Raw genomic sequence first — 22,350 nt, 5'->3', positions numbered from 1 at the left:
ATGTTGAAGCTTCATTAAAAACAGTTCTGCTGTTTAAAACTGTTTCACCTTGGCAGCAAAATGTTATTTAAATCTGCCATTTAGCACGTTTTGTTGGAACCCCATTGGTTTGACTGTAAACTTACATTATATTTTAGGTGTGGAATAGAAGAGTAGTTCTCTGAAAGCGATGATCAGTTGTGAGGCAGCAGCACTGCGGTCCCTTGTGGCACTTTGGGTCCCTCTCTTAGAAAGGTGGCGGTGCATCTGGTTGGGTTTGATGGAGGGAGTAAAAAAAAGGCAGAAGGATGCTCTAGCCCTTCTCTGGGGAGCTGGCTGAAAGCTGGTGCTGCTGCACCGAGACAGCAGTGCTGAGAAGGGTTCTCCATCTGATGTCCATGTTGACAGGAAACAATCTGCCAAAAAGTGGAGCAGGAGAAAGGAAAGCGGAGACAGTATGGGTGGGAGGTAGTGAGTGCTGATACTCCACACAGGGCTTGTTTTTTTTGACATATGTCTTACTAACCTTTTTCATTTCTGTTCCTCAAAAAATAAGGGTCTGCTCAGAATGGAAGATGCATTGCATATGAATCAATACAGTGCTTTACAAATGTTCACTACAGCTTTAGAAAATCAATGTGGTTATTGTTGGGGAAAAACTGATAAATATTTTGAGATTAAAATAAAGAATGTCAGCCCCTTACTGTGGAGAGTTTGGCAGTCTTTCCAAATAAGGCAATCTGGACTAGTTTTCCATTATTTTTGCCCAAGTCTCTTAGAAAAACATATCTATTATTCTTATGTGGAGTTGATGTTAGATGTAAAATAGATTTTGTATTTCCAGTGTCTCACCTACTTCTATTTTCATCTTTAACAAAAATAATGGCATGTTATGAAATGTAGGATGTCTACACCATTGTTTTGACTAATTGGAGATTGTAATGCTTTAAAAAACAAAACGAAACCAAACCATGAAAAAAACCTCCCCAGAGCAACTGTTGAATGCCCATGAGACAGTTGATTGTGTGAAGCTGAATATTCCATTGTAGATCTATTAATAATAAAAGAGTTTAGTCATATCTGAACCATGCCTGCGGATTAATAATGGGATCATTATGAATTCCAGGTAAGGAGAAATGGCTGTCAGAGCTATGGCTTTTATGCCTGTTATGAGGTTGTGCTTAGTGGAAATTGAAGTGAGTAAAATAGTGTTTGCTACATTAAATGCGTTTCTGAGCTTATTTTGTTCTGTGATTAAGAAAAATGAGGTATCAGTTTTGTTAGAACTTTTGGTCATGAGAATGTTATTTTATTTGAAAGACCTAAGGCACATTGTGTTTTAGGCTTTACCTGAGTGCTGAATCAGCCTTTCGATCTAGTCCTGATCCCAACCACTCCGATGTGGCAGAGGGGCTCCCTTTAATTTCAGCAGGAATTGAGGTAGCCTTTACCTGGCCAACATATGTTTGCCTGCGTGTTTGAGTTCACCCACTAAATGTCAGGCGGAAATATCCTCTGTCTGCAGCTGGAACTGCAGGGATGGTGTTTCACTGACCACACCGTTACTGGATAACGTTAAATTGCATTTTACTGTGTGCCCCACCAAATACAACTGAAAGACATATTTGTGCCTTAACACAGAAAAGGTTCCTCAGTCTGCATGTAGATTGTAAGACAGCTGTAACACCTCATGTTATATTTGGATCTGTTTGGTTATTGCTCATTAAATGTAGACAGTATCCCCAATTATACTTTTTAGCATTAAGGAATCGTGTATTTTTCAGGCATTGTTTTTCTGGTCTCATATGCTTACATCACTTTATTTCTGTTGCCCGACCTTATGACACCTTTTGACACCCTATGCAACATTCTATAATCTCCAGGAATTTCAGTGCCTATTATATCATGCATTCTTAATTAAATCATGCCCATAGCCTGTAGGTAGCAGAAAGTACTGTCCTGGTGGCTTAAAATAATTTCCAGTAGTCTTGCCTGATTTAAAAAAAAAAACAAAAAACCAAAAAAACAACCCAAAAAAAACCCCAAAAACAAACAAATCAACAAAAAAACCCACCACAGATTTCTTAGTGTCTTCATAGCTGGATATTTGTTAAAATGTGGTGCGCTTACCACCCTTTGTGAGCCTTTGTAAGCTTTTCCAAGTGTGGTGTTAGAGCGTGAAACCCAGGTGCCTTTCAGCCGTTGGGGCCAGGAGACTCCCTGCGTTCTCTGTGCAGGCAAGACAACAAGCGGAACTATTTGAAGAGTGAAATGAAAGAATTGCAGATTCTGTTTAGCTCTGAAAGGCCGATGACATGACGTGTAATGGGAACAATTTGATTTTCTGACCTGCTAGAAAGTAGGTTTTGTGTAACCTGTGCTCCCGGTGCATCTGCCGATCAGATCTGAACTCTAGTAGATAAGCACCAGCTTCCCCTCGCTTTGATGTCCAGCGCTCTGCGAGTGATGAGGACAGTTCCAGACTGAGGACGTCTCACCTTGACACACACGGGCACATGCAGCCTCTGGCTGCTGCTGGATGTAGTTCAGGACCTGAGAGGTTAGCTACATCGCTGAAATTCGTAGCGAAGAAAACAAATTTTAACACTTCATCTTTTGCGGTCATGCTGTAGTTCAGTTTTGAAGCTGCTCGTTGTTACTTGTGCCAAGCCTTTGTCGTTATTTATTATGAAATAAGAATTTGCCAGTTTGCTGTGAAGGTTGACATATTATCCTAGTTTTTCCCTTGCATAAGAAGGGTCAGTTTGCATATCTTAATGCTTAAATGCCACAGGCGTGCTCTGTCATTCTTAAGTGTACCTTTGCTAGGTCTTTTATTACCATGTGCTTCAGGAACTGTAGCTCTAAGGTAAGGTATTAAGAAAGATACACAATTACAGTGATGATCCAAATTTATGCTGCCAATCCGCTGCAGTACAGATTGGTTTTGCTAACCCAGCACTTTTGGTGCTAATTTTCTAGTAAATGCCAGGAAGCAAAGTAATAGGTTTCAGAAAGTTATTTGCATGGAAAGCAGTTGGCACGAGTGTATGTCATGTGTATATCTGCTCAGAGTTGATCATGACTTCTGGTCAACTGCGGTGGGTAACTACTTTTACCTCTGTGTTAGGTTGGATGCATTTATAAAGCAATTTTTTCTTTACTGATGAGAAGAAATACTAGAAAATAAATGTGTTTGAGTATAGCATGTTTTATAATTGAAGCTCTATTTTTGTTCTAGACAAGATACAGCATCTGATGGTATGTCAGCAGTGCTTGTATATGTGTTCCTCTGTGACCAAGGAGAAATGGATTTGAAGTAATTATATTTCTGTTGGTGACTTTAAAAATAGTCTGCTTTGTTTCCTACAGTCAGTAGCAGTGAAAAGGTCTGAATTTCCAGTGAATTTCTTCTACTGGTCACAAACTGGTGACCCAGCGTTATGACACTTGGATTCAAAACTTTTGCCATGTCCAGTAGGGGTATTGATTTGTAGCTAACTAATACAGTCTGCGTTACGTTGGTACTGGAGGCTTGCTGAGCGATTTTCAGCAACCTCTGCTTTCCCAATTGCAGTTCGCATTAGTGATGTGTATTGGAGTCTTGCAGGGTGTTACAAAAGGCTTCCAGTGAAGCTTTTTGAATGAATGAGTGATCTGATTCCTCAGTGTCTGTAAAGCTATGGCACTTCAGCAGCAGACCTGTGTTGTCATCGGACGTGGTTGTGATGGTGAGAATAGCTAATTGCTGCTTGTGATGGTGTTTGTGGCTTTCTGAAGTGTTCAGCTTCTGGGTTCTAGCAGCATTATTTTGAAGTGGTTTTCTATTGTATCACTGCTGTGTCTAATAACTGGTATTCTTTTGCAGTTCCAGCATCCTTCCTGAGTTTTTGATGTTGGCAGCTGTACGATTTGTTTGTATTTTAATCTGAGGTTTGTGTATACATTACAGCGTGGGGTAGGATTTTGTTAGTGAAGTATGACAACATCCTCCGCTTGATCGAGCTGCTGTTCAGGAAACACAGCCTAAACTTGCTGCTCAGGGACCTGATAGAAGGGTGGTTGCTTAAACTTGCCATTTTTTATTATTGATTTACTGTAATTACATCATAAGGGGAAAAAACATTTTAGTGGTAATAATTAGTAATTTGACTGTAATCATAAGGCCACATCACTTATTAGACAAACTATTAAAAAAAAATCAAAGTAGTCTCAAACTACATAAAAACCACCAGCTAACCAGCAGTGTTGACAGGAGACTTCATTCATATGTTTTAAAATAATGACATTGTAGTTTTGGCAAACCATGAAGTCCAGTCAGTATGCAGTATTTGTTTCTAGTGGTTTCTCTTTAATTCTGCTTAGTAATAACCTACAACAGAGGTTGGCTGTGACAGTTTGGCACGAATGGAGGCCTGACACAGAGGCAGTGGCATTATCTAACCAGAAAGCTGCATTGCATCTTACTTTTTGGGAAGGTCACCCTGTGAAGTTAACTTCCAAATGTGGGAAAACGCAGGGACATTTCCAGTAACAGGGAAAAACCCCAACCAACTGGGATAGAGTTCCCCGCACCCTGCTTCTTCCTTTTTTTCTTTCATGTCATTGGGTTTGATCAAGTTGTATATAGCTATTTTCATTCAGGTTTTTTTCTAGGTTAAACCAAAGGATTTCATACTATTCTTTGGCTATTACGAGGCAGGAGATTTGCACAGGCAATACTGAACAACTGTAAGCTGCTCCCTGTCCCCAGTGTGAGTTGGGCATCTGGCTGCCAGCTTTTTCTTTTTTCTTCTTTTTTTTTTTTGAGGGGGAGAGGGTACCCTTTCTCCAAATTTCTGTTCGTGCTTTAAAATAAATGAATAAATAAGACATGTTAAAGCATAATGGAAACCTCTTAGATGAATCTGACTTTACCATTCTCTGGGGCCAGCTTCTGCCTAAGACCTGCAAAATGGTACCCAGAAAGGAAGTTCCTTCTTCCTCTGTTGTCACTGTGCTGTAGATGTCATCACCACTGCGTCAAAGTCGATGTCCCTCTTAAAAGTCCCTTATTTTCACAAGTATATCTAGGTATGTCTTTTCCTGTTCATTTTTATGATGTGAGAAGATATGAAACACTGGAATACTTTTCATAGAAGTAGAGCAGTACAATGATTATTTTGTTATGCTGTTCTCAGTTACTGGTGGGAGACAGACAGGGAAACTGGGAGTGCCATATTGAGCATGAAGAAAACTTTCCCCGTATATACCAAATTGATGAATGCTTCTCTTAGGTGATATGTCTAGATAGAGCTTTTGGTATCTATCACCTTTTGGAAATGGATGCTAGACTAGAAACCTTAGTTCGAATGTATAGTTGGGTGCCTTTCCTGCTGTCGTGGCCATCCCTGAAAGCTAGTGCCCAGAGGGCAGGGAGAGGAGGAATTCTTGTGCTTCCTGCAAGATTAAGAACCGTATTGTTAAAACTTGGTATTCAGAGGGTGCACAGCGACAGAGAGATGGCTGCTCTAGGACAAACTGCATTCTTAAGGCTGAACTGTGTTAGAGGAAACAGGTTGCTGGTGGCTCACGCTGCAATAGACTCCTTCCAAGGTACTCGGAAGGGCTTCAGGGTGGTCGAAGGGTCAGGAAAGAATCTCGTCCTGCCATTGTAGAGAAATCAGATGTTGAGAGACAATGTAATCTGCATGAGGACAGAAAAAAAAGGACAGATGGGCCTAATATTGTACCAGATGAAAAATCCTAAATTATGCGATAAAAAACCCCCAAAATCAAAACAACACCCAAAACCCAAAACCTGGATCCTGAATGGTCAGGGGAGTGATGGTTGTTTGAAGCCCAAAATGCACCAGTGAATAGTAAGGGTACCAAAGTAACAGAAGATGTCAATGTTGGGCTTTTTCCTGGTTATTTGTGTTTCTACAGCTGTGGTAAAAGACTGATCATTTCTGAAACGTCTGCAAAAAATCTGTGCGTCTGATCATTGGGACTATAATGTGTCATAGGAAAAACAAACATAAATCTTGAGTTTTTATTGGGATGAAGCTCTGGCTGGGGGGAACAGTGTGCTTGGCCCATAATATTTTGAGCTTCCAGTAAGTCATGTGAATTTTACTCTGAATTAGTAATTGTATGTCTATGAAAAGCTCAAATTCTAAATTGTCTTAACAGTGACAGTAAACTGTAAATCGCTGTCATGTTTTCACACCTTTTGTACTGTACCCCAGAAAAAAAGGTGAAAATAATAATAGGTGATATAAATATTCTTGTTTTGATAAACTATGATTTAAAACTGTGTGTTTATCCATAAAAACCTGAGAGTTAGCTCTGCTGTAAGGTAGGCTTTTTTTAATTAGGAATATATCTGATGTGGATTAAATTACTTTCTGTTTTTATATATTGAGAAATAGAGAAAATTCAAAATCAAACCAGAATCAATTTTAAAATACAGTTTTCAGAGTAATTTAAGATGATAGTAGGATGCAGCGTGCTGTGGTTTTTTTTTTGTTTCCTTTTGTCACACAGCATTAGCAACTGCTAACTCAATATGCTTTGATTTAAATACACCAAGATTGTTTTAAAAACATGAGTACACAAAACAAAATGTCTTAAATCCCCAACATAAATAAGTGTAGGAAATTTAGGCCTCCAGATGAGATTGTCTGAACTTCTGTTTATATTTTTGGTGGTATGTGTGCTAGGGTTTCTTGGCTGTATTCATAAACACTGATTTCAATCTTCTTCCGCTTCCTGGTGCTGTAGCACCTACGCCCTGGGATGGATTTATTTAGAATTGCACTGCGTTCCAGAATGCTCTCACCGTCAGCCAGAATTAGCGCAGTCTTTATTAAAATCTTTTGTTCATTTATATCTGTAACGTGACTTGATAATAGAAACGAATGTTAAAATCCAAACAGAAAATTTGGATTTGTTGCATTTGGCTTAATTTTAGACTACTTTCTTTGGTGGGATGACGAAGGAATGAGGAGAATGTGTGTATTTTAAAAAACGAAATACTAAGATTAAAAAGTAAAGATTTAAATAGTTATTTCAGTTTTATTTAAGTCTAGTGATTACACCTGCTGCTGTTTGTTGTGTGATGCAGGAGTCTTCATTCAAATGGGTTCTTTCTAAACACCCAACTCAGGGATGGGGACTAGACTGCTGAGAGATGTGTGCCTGTTGGTAGATCGGTGAGCAGACTATGAAAACCCACACAGTTTGCTGCAGATTCCTTCAAACCTTATGGCAGAGGGTGGAGGTCTTCAGAATCCCTTATACCCAGATCCCAGGGGCTTTTTTTTTTTTTCTTTTTGTGCAGCGATGAATTAGGGCCAAAGATAACAATGTAAAAATGCGCAGTGAGAGTCCTTTTAGCAATGGCCCATTTCTTTGCAGGATGAAGATGAATGAAAATTGTACAGCCTGGAGAAATCCTGTGATACATGTCTATTTTTAGCTCTACTTATTAAAAACTCATGCATATTTAATAATAAAAGTATTAATTCATAATAGGCCTCATCTTTATATAGCCCACTTCGTATTGTTGTCTTTTCATTAATTGTTCATTTAGATTCTGAAGGATTTCTGCTTCATTTACTGCAGAAACCGAGGAAAGCAGCAAATGCAGCAATAATCCCGCAAGAAAAATAATTAGTGCGTGATCACTGAGCTAAATAATGAATTGTAATGTGTACTCACAAGGCAAGGAAGCATGGGCGGCGATAGCTTTGGTATCTCTAACTCCCCCCATGGTCTGCATTCTGGCTCAAACAGTTTTCTCATACAGAGAACACAGACCAGGCACAGACAGATGTGTATTGGGTTGGGCTTGCAGGTGATGGTGTATGCGAATTGCCGCAGGAGTGTAATTTCTGTCATAGTGGAGTTCCTTAGGGCTCTGAACTGGTTTTCTCTTCTCTTTGAGTGGGATTACGGATCGCAAACTGTAAATCAGTAAACTGTTAAATAGGGAAAGCTTTTTCTATCCATTTTGCTTTTCCCTTCTAGTTCTCTCTTTGAAATTTAGCGTGTGTCTCTGTGCTTTGAGCCTGTTTCCTGAAGGAGACTATGTCCACAGAGCTGTGGTCCTCACCTCTGACAGCTTCGGGGATTGCACTGCAGCTGTTTGGCATTAAGCAGGCAGGGACTTTGTATGGTGTAGAGTATGTCCAAGTGTCCTACTGATGTTCTTGCTACACCATAATAAATTCTGGCATCTTCTGTTAATAACCTTTTAATATAAATTAATTCATCTGACTCACACAGTTGTGGAAGAGCATTTGTCCAGAAGAGAGTAACTAGATACCGATCTGAATTCTGTTTACTAAAATGATGAAGTGCTCGGTTTCTTGAATTATCCAGCTAAAATGTTTGCTTAAAATTATCTAAGTAGTGTTTTCAAAAAAATAGTAAAGCAGTTGGTGCATAACTGCTATTGGTTTTGTTGTTCTGTTCCAGTGTTCAAGCATGAAATTCTGAGCTAAAATATATTTCTGGGGAAAATCTGAAGTAGGATATAAAATGGCAATTTGCATTTCTTTCAAACAAATTGTTAAACTTGGAAATGTTTGCATGTTATTGTTTTCTGGTTTGTAAAAGACAACCAACAGAACTTGTTCTAGAGCCAGAGTGTGTCGAGTATTAAAAGCGATGTATCGTATAAGTACAGATGGCAGCATCATCAACACCTTGGTATACAGCCCTACTGGCTTTTTACTTGGATTTATTGAAGCTGAAGATCAGCATCCGTGTATAATACAGACAAACAGTACAAACAGAATGCAGACAAATAGCTGGTTTTTTTCTTATTCTGGGCTCTTTTTGGCAGGTTATAAGGAAGCAGTTTAAAAGAGTGTAGGGCAGGTAAGTTTTCTGGAGGAGGAAATCTTTAGGGCTTTCCATCTCTGTAGTTTCTGCAAAGATTACATTCATAGCTATTTGCTTCTCTGCAATATTTGCAACTTAATATACTGAGTATATTAAGTAAAAAGGTATATATGAGTATGGAGCTTGATTTTTATCTTTTAGCTGCAAGTTCTTACGTGTTTTGAAGTGTTATGAAGACAGGGAATTGACTAAAAGCTGATTAAAAGAAAATCCTAGTGAATCTAGGAACACTGTTACGCCAAATACGATAGTGTTGAAACGTTTTTGCTAGTGACACCTCCTCCTTAAGGACATACCTTGTACAGTCAGCAAGCAAAAGGCATTGCCTTTGAGCTGGCCTGTCTAACAGTTCTTCTACTACTCCTGCTGCTTTCAGGGACGTCTTTGGTTGCTGATTGCTTAGTATATTATCAGGCAAAACGCTCCGTTATACTGTAGACAAGCAGAAATGTTCTGATGTTTTATTTCAGCTAAAGAGTCTCCTCAAATCTTTGTGGAAATGCAGTCTTTTTTGGGGGGAGATTATAACTGGTAAAATGTTCCTAAATGAAATACCAGAAACCTAAAAGGGGCAGGAGGATGGAAATTTGAATCTATACTGATGGACAGTTAAACTCACTCCAGCAAAATTTGTCAGTTTTAAAAAATAATTGTTTCCTGTTTTCCTAATCTACTGATTGTATCTATAGTTTATTTATAAGACTTAGGTACACAAAGCTTTGGGTTGGTTTTGCTTTTAATTTTACTTTGTTCTTTAAGGAGACCAGCTGAGTCTTTTTTAGACATCTCCCATCTCTGCTTCCCGGTCAGTTTTACCAGGCTAGAACTTTTAAAAAATGGGGAATCAGGGAAATGACTTATCTACAGGCTGGTGGGCACTCTTTTTTTATTCGACTTTTAGTCTGCTAGCATGTTCCAGTTATGGAATTCTTGAAATTGAAGTCATTGATTATATGTTTTACACAAAGAAATGCCATTTTTTGAGTTGATAAAATACCCCCTCTGTGACAAAAATGAATAAATAACATGATGAACTGAAGCGGTGTGCTGCTTTGAGAGGAAGAAAGCATTCCCATATTTCCTGATACTGTGGGAATCTCTCAGCGTGAGAGATGTACCTGTTCTGTGGTGGTTTGATATCATTTCAGTGAGTGAAATCAATTTTATGTGGTAGAAAACTGAGCTTGTACAGGCTTGACAGTGGGAATGATTGTATTGGATTTGGACTTGGATGGGTGGAACAACAAATGCTCATTCATATTCATTGTATATTACAGGATTTCCATCAGTATAGAATGGATTTCCAGTTTAAAATGGAATAAAAATAAGTTTATGTAATTGCTTATTGCATAGTATATATAATAGCTTTTAATAACTGCCAAATAAATACTTAAATCGGTCTCTGTTCAGCATCGCTAAAATAGAGCTGTCGTTATGGATGTGACACTCATTGAATAGTATCTGCATTGGTACGGATTGCAAAGACTTGGAATGAAACTGCAGAACTGCTCTGGTAGTAAGGAGTAAATAATTGTGCTACTACTTCTGTCAAGTGGATAATTTTATAAATGGCTTTTTGAATCGTGGCTTTTTTGGCCTGGCAGTTTTCCTTTCTTTTTTTCAAAGGAACACATCTTTTCTTTGCTGTTTGGCATTGTACTCTTTCTTCTGGTTGCGTGTTTATTTACTTCCTGGACAGACAAATCACAGAATCACAGAATCACAGAATCACAGAATGTTAGGGATTGGGAGGGACCTCGAAAGATCATCTAGTCCAATCCCCCTGCCGGGGCAGGATTGCCTAGACCATATCACACAGGAACGCGTCCAGGCGGGTTTTGAATGTCTCCAGAGAAGGAGACTCCACAACCTCTCTGGGCAGCCTGTTCCAGTGTTCAGTCACCCTCACCGTAAAGAAGTTTTTCCTCAAATTTAAGTGGAACCTCCTGTGCTCCAGCTTGCACCCATTGCCCCTTGTCCTGTCAAGGGATGTCACTGAGAAGAGCCTGGCTCCATCCTCATGACACTTGCCCTTTACATATTTATAAACATTAATGAGGTCACCCCTCAGTCTCCTCTTCTCTAAGCTAAAGAGACCCAGCTCCCTCAGCCTCTCCTCATAAGGGAGATGTTCCACTCCCTTAATCATCTTCGTGGCTCTGCGCTGGACTCTCTCTAGCAGTTCCCTGTCCTTCTTGAACTGAGGGGCCCAGAACTGGACACAATACTCCAGATGCGGCCTCACCAGGGCAGAGTAGAGGGGGAGGAGAACCTCTCTCGACCTGCTGACCACACCCCTTCTAATACACCCCAGGATGCCATTGGCCTTCTTGGCCACAAGGGCACACTGCTGGCTCATGGTCATCCTGCTGTCCACTAGGACCCCCAGGTCCCTTTCCCCTACGCTGCTCTCCAACAGCTCTGTCCCCAACTTGTACTGGTACATGGGGTTGTTCTTGCCCAGATGCAGGACTCTACACTTGCCCTTGTTATATTTCATGAAATTTCTCCCCGCCCAACTCTCCAGCCTGTCCAGGTCTCTCTGAATGGCTGTGCAGCCTTCTGGTGTGTCAGCCACTCCTCCCAGTTTTGTGTCATCTGCGAACTTGCTGACAGTGCACTCTAATCCCTCATCCAAGTCATTAATGAATATATTGAATAGAACTGGTCCCAGAACCGATCCTTGCGGGACTCCGCTAGACACAGACCTCCAACTGGACTCTGTCCCGCTGACCACCACTCTCTGGCTTCTTTCCTTCAGCCAGTTCACAATCCACCTCACTACCCGATCATCCAGACCACACTTCCCCAGTTTAGCTGCGAGGATGCTGTGGGAGACCGTGTCAAACGCTTTACTGATGTAAATGCTAAATTGTTCTTTTCTGTAAAAGTTCTGTATTTTGGTCTTTACTGTCCCTTGTTGTGAAAAAGTCTTAGGAGAAGATGTATAGTTGGGGAACTCTGGGCTGGTGCTGCTGATGTTCTGGAAGTCCTAAAGACAGGAGGGAGTTTCAAGAGAGTTGAATGGGCTACCCATTTTTCTTGACATTAATATATCCTTGCAGGCTTTCACATACGTAAGTACGAGCATATATTATAGTTTATTCACAGAATACTTAAATTCACATTTTCCCGTCCTGTGACAAAGTAGCTTCTCACAGAGATTATATTCTGTCTTTCTGGTATAGACATTTGAAGGGGGCTATATTGTAGATGGATTGTGTGATCTGACATCAAAAGGCTAAACTGAGAGCAACTGCATCAGTACTTCAAGGGAAATTCTTCAGGAAATCCATTTGACAGCAACTAGCAGCAGATATATCAGCATCGTGAACACTGAAGATCAAACCTCTGGCAGTGGGGATTCTGATTTTAAAGTTTATGCAGAGTAATATGGTATTGTGAATTATCCAAGGCCATAGTTTCATGATATGCTGGGTTTAATGGCCACATGTCTGTACCTACAGTCTCTGCCTCATTTCTGAACTCAACTCTTTGAAGGGTGGTGCTACAGGTAAGATTACTGAAATAAATGAACTTGGTTAAAGTAGCTGCTAGTCCAGGAGGAGGCTGAGGGGCTGTATAATATATATGGAGCAGAGCCTCTTGGCTATGAAATTGCACTAAAATTTCAAGTCAAGTTTTGTTTCTTCATGTGAATAGTCTGGAGGATAAGAGTGTATCTGGTACGTTCCACTTAAATTTATGTGCAGTTCTTATATTGCTGCTTCAGGTGAAAGACAGGGATGAGTTTTAGGCTATGGACATCCTCTTGTATATCTGCAGATCAATACTAAGATACATCTGCAGGCCAGCCAGATTTTACAGCCTGGCAGCCGCAGCAGAAAGGATTGTATGAACCCTCTATAATCTCTTCAGTGCAAATTCAGACAGGTTATCCAAGCGCTTGATGTTGAAGACTGTATTTGACCTGGCTACTGGGCAGGGTGTGTAGACCTGTCAAAAATATGCAGAAGCCTCCAGACTGCTGGTCTTTGTAGTAGGCTTGAGCAGTAACTTCTGCCTGATGTAAGGGAGTCGCAGTTGGTGGGATGGAAGATGTAAGCCTTACTCAAGCAGCTAAGGTAATATGATAATACGAGTGACATTTCTTTCCAGCTAGATACAAAAGTGTGTAGGACTGCCTTTACAAATGAACTGTACAAAAATGCTTTGAAAAGGTCTAAAATAGATACTCTGTTACACTCTGAATTAACTGAGCTATTCTCTGGCCAAATAATGTGCTGCATAGACTGTTTTTTAAAAATATATATTTATGCTGAACTATATGCTTTTTCCCTTAGGGAAGATTTTCAACCAGTCTAAATTATATGGTGGTTTTGTAATCTGAGCTGATGTTTAACAACTGAGCTGAGTCACCAAATTTGAACCCAAAGGAGACTAGAGTATGCACGCGCACTCTCTCTCTCTTTATTTTTTCCCCTCCCTCTCCTGTATGGCAACATCCTTGGGAAATTTCAGCACAGTAATTTTTAGCTCTGCCTTAAAATACAGTTAAAAAATACAGTTTCCAGAGGTAAATTCCGGTGCTAGTTGTGATTTCCCAGCAGCGAATTCAGAGGATGAGTTAGCAGACCGGAGGTAGGGCATTCTCAGCACAGTTTACTTTTTTGTTGTTTTGCCAGTGGTTTGGGCATGGCTCAGAGCAGGGCAACAAAGGAAAACGGCATCTAGACAAAATTCTGTCCTCTTTTGCTTGGTCTTGGGTTAGTCCAACTTCCCACACAGATCAAGAGAGTGAGTGATTTTGGTACTCTGCCTCTGACTCTTCGCTGAGGAGGCCAGCTACCTAGCACAGCCGCCTGCCTGGCGTAGGGCACGTAAATTAATGTGGCACTCCTGTGGAGATGGTTTGAATGGAGAAGTCAAAACATTTCTCTTCAGAGGAGATTTACAAAATGCTGCGTCTTTCAAGATGCTTCAGTTGACTTTCTTGGCGATTTTCTTGATTAAAAAGGAAATCAGATTAAATGATCCTGTGCATATAGGTTCGTTTCTGGAAACTAGCAAGTTTATTAAATTCTTTCATCATCGTTGCTTCGGGCTGAGCTGCTTTTAAGAGTATCCAGTAGTTGTCCTATTATGAAAGTCTAGGGGGCTGTGTTAGAGGAGATAGTAAGCAGATCAGCAGACAAAGTGTTTCTGCATTGAAGTTGTTTCTGCTCTTCTGGATAGAAGAATTTGTATTTCAAGACAGTTACTATCCAATTAACTTAAAGTTCGATTAAAGTAAATTTGAATTTTACTCCATTTAAAAAGAAAGATATAGTTCAAGTACTTAAATGTTCTTTAATTTCTTTCTAAGTCCTGTGTCAGTTGTGATGGTAGTTTCCTATCATTTTTAATAACTTTCAAGACCACCCAAATGAAAGAAATACCCAGAACTGGGTGTTCAAGGAAAAGCAGTGAATACAAATTTACTGTCAAATGTGCAAATTAGAAGAACTGGGGGAGAAAGAGAGACATCTTTCCCTTTTAATCTCCCTGAGACATCCTCAGTATCCTTGTAATTAAAAAGAAAAATGGTGTCAGAGGTGTAATGATGTGATTTTTTCAAGTTTGTGACATCTCTCTCTTGCTTTTAATTCAATCACAGATTCTCTAGGTTTAGAATGATTGCTTTTTCTTTCCTGCAAGATATCCATCACTGGACTTGTTCATGTCATTTACCTGCATAATTTGTTATTTGAAACGTGCAGACCCAGTGAGCACTCAGACATTCTAGGTAGCAATATTGAACAGTTATGATTCTGTTTTGGCTGAAGGATCTCATCAGTTTTCTGCCTGATGTTGACGCTCAGAACTGTGCAGTTATAATGGTTTGTTATGTTTTTGAAATACTGAACTTCATGATCTACTGGAAAAATATTAAATTTCCACTACATGATACAAGTTGGTTAATTTATGTGCTAAATCATCCTAAAGACTTAGGATATAGCCATGGTCATGTAAGTAGAGAGGCCTTATTACCCTCTACTTGGTAGAGAATGGAGAAAAATAGAGATCCCAAATAGCTGATTTTTCCTGGCTCTTGAGTACTGTGACAGCTTTTGCATTCATCTTTATCTGTGTGGCTGAATAGGAAGCGTCCAAATGTGTTAGCTTAACTCGAATCTGATAAAATGTTAGCTGATGGAGAAAAGTCTTAATAATCAGACAGTACAATACCTTCTGAGAGAAATTCCATTATGTGAATCACAGGAAACTTGATGAGTAGAAATTCTTGGAAATATTGAGGAGGAATAACAAGAAAAGGATGCCTGGGCACAAAGATGAAGTTTTTCTCTTATTTCTGTCTGTATAGAAAAGGATGCTTCATGTCAGCTTTATCTGATTTTTTTTTTTTTCCCCCCCAGTAGACCAAATCTGTGCCTCCAGATAGTCGTCAAAAGGCTAGAATATAGGCTTGGAAGGAAATTTAAAGAGCTATCGAGTTCACCTCTTTGTCTCAAGCAAAATCAATTACTGATGATCTTGCTGAGTAAGTAGCTGGTGAATTTTACTGAGAGAGGCCCCTCTGTCCTGCTGGCAGAGGTACACAGCAGATCTAAGGGAGCTTGAAAGCTCTTTAGTACTGAGAGCAAGATAAGTGCAGACTGGTTAAACATAAGAGTTAACCATATGGTTAACCATCACCCAGCTTCTTAGCCAGGTTTAACAGCTGACAGTGAATTCTGACTATTCTGCTTTTGCCAGAGTTTCTAGCAAGTTTGAAGCCAGAGTATGGATAGCTGTAAGTGGACTGTAGTCATACCTTATCACAGAAAATAGGCTAGTTTTGAGGTCTGTGGGGAGAAAAAGCCCCAAATTCTTCATTTATTCAAGAAGCGTTTTCTTTTCTCAGCCATGTAGAGCTCAGAGCTGGTCAATGTGAGCTCTTTACTTCATTGTAGCATTTCTAAGTCTTTATACTGAACAAAGCATTGTCACACAGTGTATAATTGGGAAACCAGCATGTTTCCTGTTCTTCATATTCTTAATGTGTTCTTCTGCCTGTATAATTATGTGGATTGCTTATCTCAGCATGGGAGTGGCATTTGAGAGAGATACCAAGCATCATCTGAATGTGTCCAGACAAGGGCAACGAAGCTGGTGAAGGGCCTAGAGAACAAGTCCTGTGAGGAGCGGCTGAGGGAACTGCAGTTGTTTAGTTTGGAGAAAAGGAGACTGAGGGGAGACCTCATCGTTCCCTACAGCTACCTGAAAGGAGGTTGTAGCAAGGTGGATGTTGGTCTCTTCTCCCAGGTAACAAGCGATAGGATGAGAGGAAAGGGCCTCAAGTTGCCCAGGGGAGGTTTAGATTGGATATCAGGAAAAATTTCTTCACCAAAAGGGCTGTCAAGCACTGGAACAGGCTGCCCAGGGAAGTGGTGGAGTCAGCATCCCTGGAGGTATTTAAAAGGCATGTAGATGTGGCACTTGGGGACATGGTCTAGTGGTGGACTTGGCAGTGTTAGGTTAATGGTTGGACTTGATGATCTTAAGGGTCTTTTCCAGTCTAAAGGATTCTATGATTCTATGAATGGGGGAAAAATTTGGGGCCAGTTGGGTTGGATGGTTCTTCCTGCTCATCTGACGCCCAGCGACAGAGACGCTTGGGTGCAGAGCACTCCCCGAGGGCTCTCCCTGCCGAGCCCTGGCCGGCGGGGTGCCACGCTGCCCACCTCCTCGCCTCGCTCCTCTCGTGGGTGATGTGACATCGCGGTGCGGTGACGTGAAGCCAATCCCCCAGTGAAATGTGTTGATGGTTGCTTCCCCAGCAGCACCCTCCGCCACCCGCTTAGAGCACAATTCTTGTCCAGCAGATGAGCAGTCGTGCTCTCAGGGCCAGCCCTGTAGAGCTGATTTACAGTAAGTGCTGTGGGAAGAGGCTGTTAGCCAGACCTGTAAGCCACATAAAAGATCACTACATAAACAAGAAATGAATCACTCTTATGAGTAAGATAAACAGAGCAGCGTGTGAACTCTGGTTTGTTTTGCATGGTGGGGTGGGATTTTTTTTGGTTATTCCTGTGCTGGAACTCCTGGACTTTCATTTGTGTATTTTTTTTTTTAAACTATTGGATGTTTGACTGCATGTCAGAAATGGTTTGATGTTTCTTTTCAATCTTCCTCAGTGAAGAAGGTTGGGCAAGGGGATTTTTCCTATCTGTATTTTGCATATTAACTGGAACTTTTTCCCAGTTCTGGTCCCTCTATGATTAGTAATTGAGGAGTATGTTTAGATAGAAATAATCCTGAACTTGTGCCACTTAGAGATTAAGAGGAAATCAGTCCTATTTCTCTCTAAGCTTCTTGTCAAGTATTGAAGAGGACGCTGTGATACGGATAAGCAGCTTTGGTACAGGTTTCACTTTTCAACTAAAATAGTTTGCTAAAGTTAGTATCTGCTCATTTCTCAGATGCCTGTATGTTCCCTGTGCTTTTGGTGCAGTTTCCACATTTCAGCTTGCCTTCACGAACCAATATTCCTTGCCAGCTTGGTCTGATACTTAGTGAAATTGCTGCTCTGATCACATTCATCCTGCTTAGCCAAACCTTCACGGCAGGGAAGGTGCACAGAGCTAATAGTGGGTATCGTCTTTACAGTGTAGTTTGGATGCAAATGCTGTTTCAGTGGCGCTTAGCAGGAACTGGAGGTGGGAGGATAATTCTTATTTTCAGTCTCTGGTAGGATGTACATGTTAGTGTACTATTAATTATGTTATTAATGACAGATGTCAGGAATTGTTAACCAAATGTCAGATAAGCAATTCCTTTTGTAGGCAGGAAGGCACTGTGTAAGGTTTTCATCCCGTCTTCAGATTAAATTATCAGACTGCAAGTATTTAAAGTAGTGGCTCTTTTTTCCCTTCCTTCCTGCCTTATAGTTCAGGTTTTATGGCAATCACCTTTTTCCGTTTTACAATATGAGTGTTGTATTTCTCTCTCTATGAATCTCCTTAATTAACCTTCCATCTTATTGTGAGATGGAAGTACTTACAGAGTACTACCTGACACTAGGGCTGCTTTACAACCTATTTCACTGAATTTAGAAAATATTCTGAAAGCTTACAAGTCCTGAACTTTTGGAGATATTTTTTCCATTAGAGGAGCTCGTTTACGTGCGAGTTTAACGTGTTCATTGCAAATTGATTTGAATTGCTTTAAGTTATGTCTTTTGTTGGGGTCATTGTTTAAAACATGACTTTAAGACTTTGATTTATGAGTAGGATCAGAGAAGGAATCCAGCATTTAGATTTGTGGTTTACTTTACTTTCAGAAACTGTAACGATGTCCGTGATTCACCAGAGTGGTGACAATTGGGACTTAAGAAAATGGACTGTGGCAAAGGAGTTAACATTTTTCTCGGGCTGTTCTCATCTCTCAAACTGTGGGATACTCCTAGCTAGTGTAAGTTAGTTCTCAAGTGTCCCTAAACATGGATGAATTCGTCCATCTGCCACATATAAATTTTCAATATGTTCCAACAAATGCCAGTGTTGCCCCAGGTACAGTGTATGGCTCTGCAGCTGAAGGAAATTTTTTCATCCCTCCTATTAAAACTTTGTCTTTAACTTGTAATCCTCGTGCATCACACTTATTTTGCAGTGTTTTTACTGCCATAAAACCACTGTATGCAATAGTTCAAAATTATGTAAATCTCTTGTTGTGGGACAGAAGAAAATTAACTTGATAGCACGCTGTCAGTTAATTAATCTTGCCCAGTCTGCTAGTGCGGAGGGCGGTGGTAGCCAGGCTGGTGTATGTGCTTGCCGTGGCAGGCAGGCTCAGGTGCAAATTTGGGCTCTTCCTGTTGAGGGGGTACAATTCTTTCACTGCGACGTTTAAGACTTAACTGTTAGCGTGTGCTGTTGCCCAGATCACGAAGTAAAAAAGGAGGAGGACAAAAAAAAGGGGGTGGGGATCACAGTGACTGGCTGATCCCTGCGTGTTTCACTGGCTTATAAAGAAGCTGGTGGCTATTTCTTATTTACCTTTCTAGTCTCAAAGTCATCCAGGATTTTCAGATCTAGTGAATAATACTCCGCATAGAGAAAAAAGATACTAACTTCCCTGACTGTCATTTAAGAAGGCCCTTTATATCCAAGTTTCCTTTTTGTCACTGACACTGGTGTCAGAGGCAGAGTGTGCGGGAACATGACAGAGAAGGAGGTAGTGAACCCCACTGACGTCCAGCACCAAAAGTAAAATGTTTTGTGTATGCGGCCAAAGCGTTGCTGATGTCGGGAGAGACTGTGTTGCATGCTGTGTGAAGGAAATATGGTAATCTCCAGGTCACTTCCGTATATGTAGAATTATTGAACGGAATTTTTCTTTCTTTCCTTTTCTGCAATATTTGATGCTGAACCATGTACAGTATGTGATGAATTGCATACAACTGGATGAGTTGAACTTTATTTTTCCCCTTTGTTAGTTCTTAATACTTCAAAACATCTCCAATTTAAGAAAAGCTGAAAAATAGCAGAAGAATTTGTGATACACTGGAAAAGTGCATACACTGAAATGTTAATAAAAAGAAAATTGAAGATGAGTGATAGGAAATAGAAGTTACAGGAAGAGGCAGCTTTTGAAGATTCATCATGTGGGGAAAGAGCAATGAATAGGAAAAGAAAACCCTCAAAATATGAAAATGCCTTTTTTTTTTCTTTTTTAAGAAAAAACCTGAATTTTTCATAATCACAATCTTGTGATTACCACGTGCTCCACTTGTTTTTTTCCTTTTAATAATTAGATGTCTCTTGACCTGTAGAGGCAGAGGTTTCTGTTTAATAAACCAGTTGTCAGACATTTGATTGCTAGCGGTGGTGTACTGTAGGTCTAATTACAATTATAATACTATGGAAGTGGCCAACCAATCCATTCGCTTCTCGTGGGGTCTACCTCATTCTGCATTACAGACTTCCTTGCTTGAAACAGGGAACATGATAGCAGGTGACACTCAGCACTGACAGTGCTTGGGTTATTTTAAGAGAACAAATACATTTGTGTATGATAGCTGAAGGCTATGACACCAAGAAGAAAGCCCAAGAATAATACACAGGTACCTCTTATTTGCTTTTTTAATATGTGTACATGCACATGTTTTTCTTATATGTGGTTATTTGTATTTATAAAAATAAGGAGATCTTTCCTTCAGTATACATCCCTCACAGAAGATACTATAGTGGAATAGTTGATGTCACTGTTTAAGTTGCAATCTGGTCAGAAATGCTGAAATACTATTTTCAAAATGTATAAAGAGTGTAAGGAGCCCAGGACACAATTTCTTCCTGGTGAGCTCTGGAGTTACTCCTGGGCAGGATGACTGCTTTGGTTTGGCTTGGTTTTGGAGGAAATACATGGTTCCTATTTCAGGTGAATATAGTATGGAAGATAATTTTCACTGTTTTGACTGAAAAACACATTACCAGAAAATTCAGTTTCTTCTGAAAGCAAATGGTTCTGCCAGATGAGGACTGTTTCATTTCATCTGTAAAATAAAGAAACAATGAGTTGATATGAACTATAGCTTTTGAAAAAGTCAAACAGCTTTGGTCAATGTCACGTAGCTTAGATAAGGAAATTTTCATATTCCTTCTATGGCAAGAAGTTCCCCATTGCCAAGTCTATCCTTCTATAAGCTGTTCCCTCTGTTTGAATATTTTGATGTTCTCATCTTTCCTTTCTGATGATTTATCTCAAGTTGTGAGTAATGTGAGGGCTTATTTCCAAATGGTGGTACTTTTAGTAGCTACGGATAGTGAGATGCAAGTTCCGCTTCTGAAGGTGCGGTGTGATGGTATTGGCATGACCATTTCAGTGAAGACTGTCTAGTGTCTCCTCAGGGCTAGAGGGAAGCTGTTGAATTTATAAGGCCTCTGTGTACTGATGTATGGAAAAGAAAACAAAATCTAACTGCACAGATAAACTGGCATGAGCTAATTGAATAGATCTCCGTAGTCTTAAAGTAGCCCGGTCAATGGTCTGACATGTTTTTGAATGGTATAGAGGATCTCGGAAGCTATGCTTTGTACCTGAAAAAATCCTTACAAAATTATTTTATAGTAGCATAAATCTGCGATACCATATTTCTACTGAAAAATGTCCAGCCTTCAACACTTTACTGATTCTGAACATACAGTGCATAGAGAGTGTTGTTGGAAACTAAGGTATCTAAGTGAAAGCGCATCATATACTGCTGTGATTTCTTTGGTGGAACACGATTTCATTGTCTCTTCACTCTTTAGGCTACTGCCAGACTTAAATTAGCTTTGTTACTGTGGCTATTCTTGCTTGATAGATGGTCTTGGATGTTTTGCTTTCTGTTGCTTTCTGGCTTATAAATGTTATCTCATGGTGTGTGGTTAACTCTGCATTTTGTTGCAAGTGATTCATGCTTTTTTTTTTTTTTATGTGCAGACACTAAGGTGTCTGCAGTAGTAGAGCAATGAAGTAAAAGATTTTACTCGGCCCATTTTAGGCTTCTGTAGGAATATTTTTGCACTAATGCCTCTCCATTTAATATGTGACTGAGTAACCTGCTGTCTCACTTTAACACTTTCTTCTTTTCTTCTTCACGGTAGATCTTTGAACAACAACTTTTTCACGTAAATTGACAAAAGTGGAGAAGAAATGGCCAGTTCGGCCCGAGAACATCTGCTTTTTGTGCGACGTCGCAACCCACAGCTACGGTATACTCTGAGCCCAGAGAATCTGCAGAGTTTGGCATCTCAGGGCACCATGGCTGAGAACATGAACTTGCAGCGTGCCAACAGTGACACCGATTTAGTGACCTCGGATAGCAGGTCTAGTTTGACAGCCAGTATGTATGAATACACCTTGGGACAATCTCAGAACCTCATCATTTTCTGGGATATTAAGGAAGAAGTAGACCCGACTGACTGGATAGGACTTTATCACATAGGTAAGCCAGAACCATGTTGTAATATTTCTGTGTGTTTCTTGCCCTTTTGCCATTTTGCATTTCCTTTTGTGATATGTGTTCTGGCACACGACATAATTAATCTAAAGGTAAAGTTGAGGTAAGACTGCAGAGAATTACCTTGGATTTCTCTTTGCTTTTCTTAGTGCAGTAAACTATATAAATACATGATTCTAATTAATGTAGGTCTGGTCCATAATGACCTGCTAGAAGATGAAATGCATTCATCTTACACAACTAATGTGCATACGGTTTCCTATTTTCACCTTTGCTGATGGCTGGCTTACAGACTGGAAAATGGAGTATCATATTCATCGTGTAACTTGACATGCTTACTGTCCAAAGTTTATACAGTTTTTTTGGACAAGTAAATTCTTAACATTTGTGAAAAGGTATTTTGTATAAGTCTTTGGTCTTGTACAATTGAAATTGTATCAGTTCTGAAGGAGTGAGAATTTCTGTTTATGAAGAATTCTTGTAGCAGGAAATCCTCTAAAGAGATTCTTGTATGTGCCTTTTTGTGCTGTTCAGGA

The 22,350-nt window shown here is 40.0% G+C and overlaps 1 protein-coding gene across 2 annotated transcripts in view; it reads left to right on the top strand.

Moving 5' to 3' along the window:
• The window catches only part of HECW2 (HECT, C2 and WW domain containing E3 ubiquitin protein ligase 2), a 162,529-nt gene that overhangs the window by 32,330 nt on the left and 107,849 nt on the right, over positions 1 to 22,350 (top strand). Inside the window, exon 2 of one of the 2 annotated variants that reach the window (XM_068407381.1) lies at positions 21,459 to 21,799. The exons of the other annotated variant lie outside the window; for it this stretch is intronic. Coding sequence (XP_068263482.1) covers positions 21,508 to 21,799 — 292 coding nt within the window. The 5' untranslated portion in view covers positions 21,459 to 21,507. The remainder of the gene's footprint in view (positions 1 to 21,458; positions 21,800 to 22,350) is intronic. 2 annotated transcript variants of the gene reach the window in all.

This window comes from Nyctibius grandis, chromosome 9 (genome assembly GCF_013368605.1).
Source record: "Nyctibius grandis isolate bNycGra1 chromosome 9, bNycGra1.pri, whole genome shotgun sequence".
In the NCBI taxonomy this organism is placed as follows: domain Eukaryota; kingdom Metazoa; phylum Chordata; class Aves; order Nyctibiiformes; family Nyctibiidae; genus Nyctibius; species Nyctibius grandis.
The sequence above is the reverse complement of the archived record's forward strand: the minus strand, read 5'-3'. Positions and strand labels throughout refer to the sequence as shown.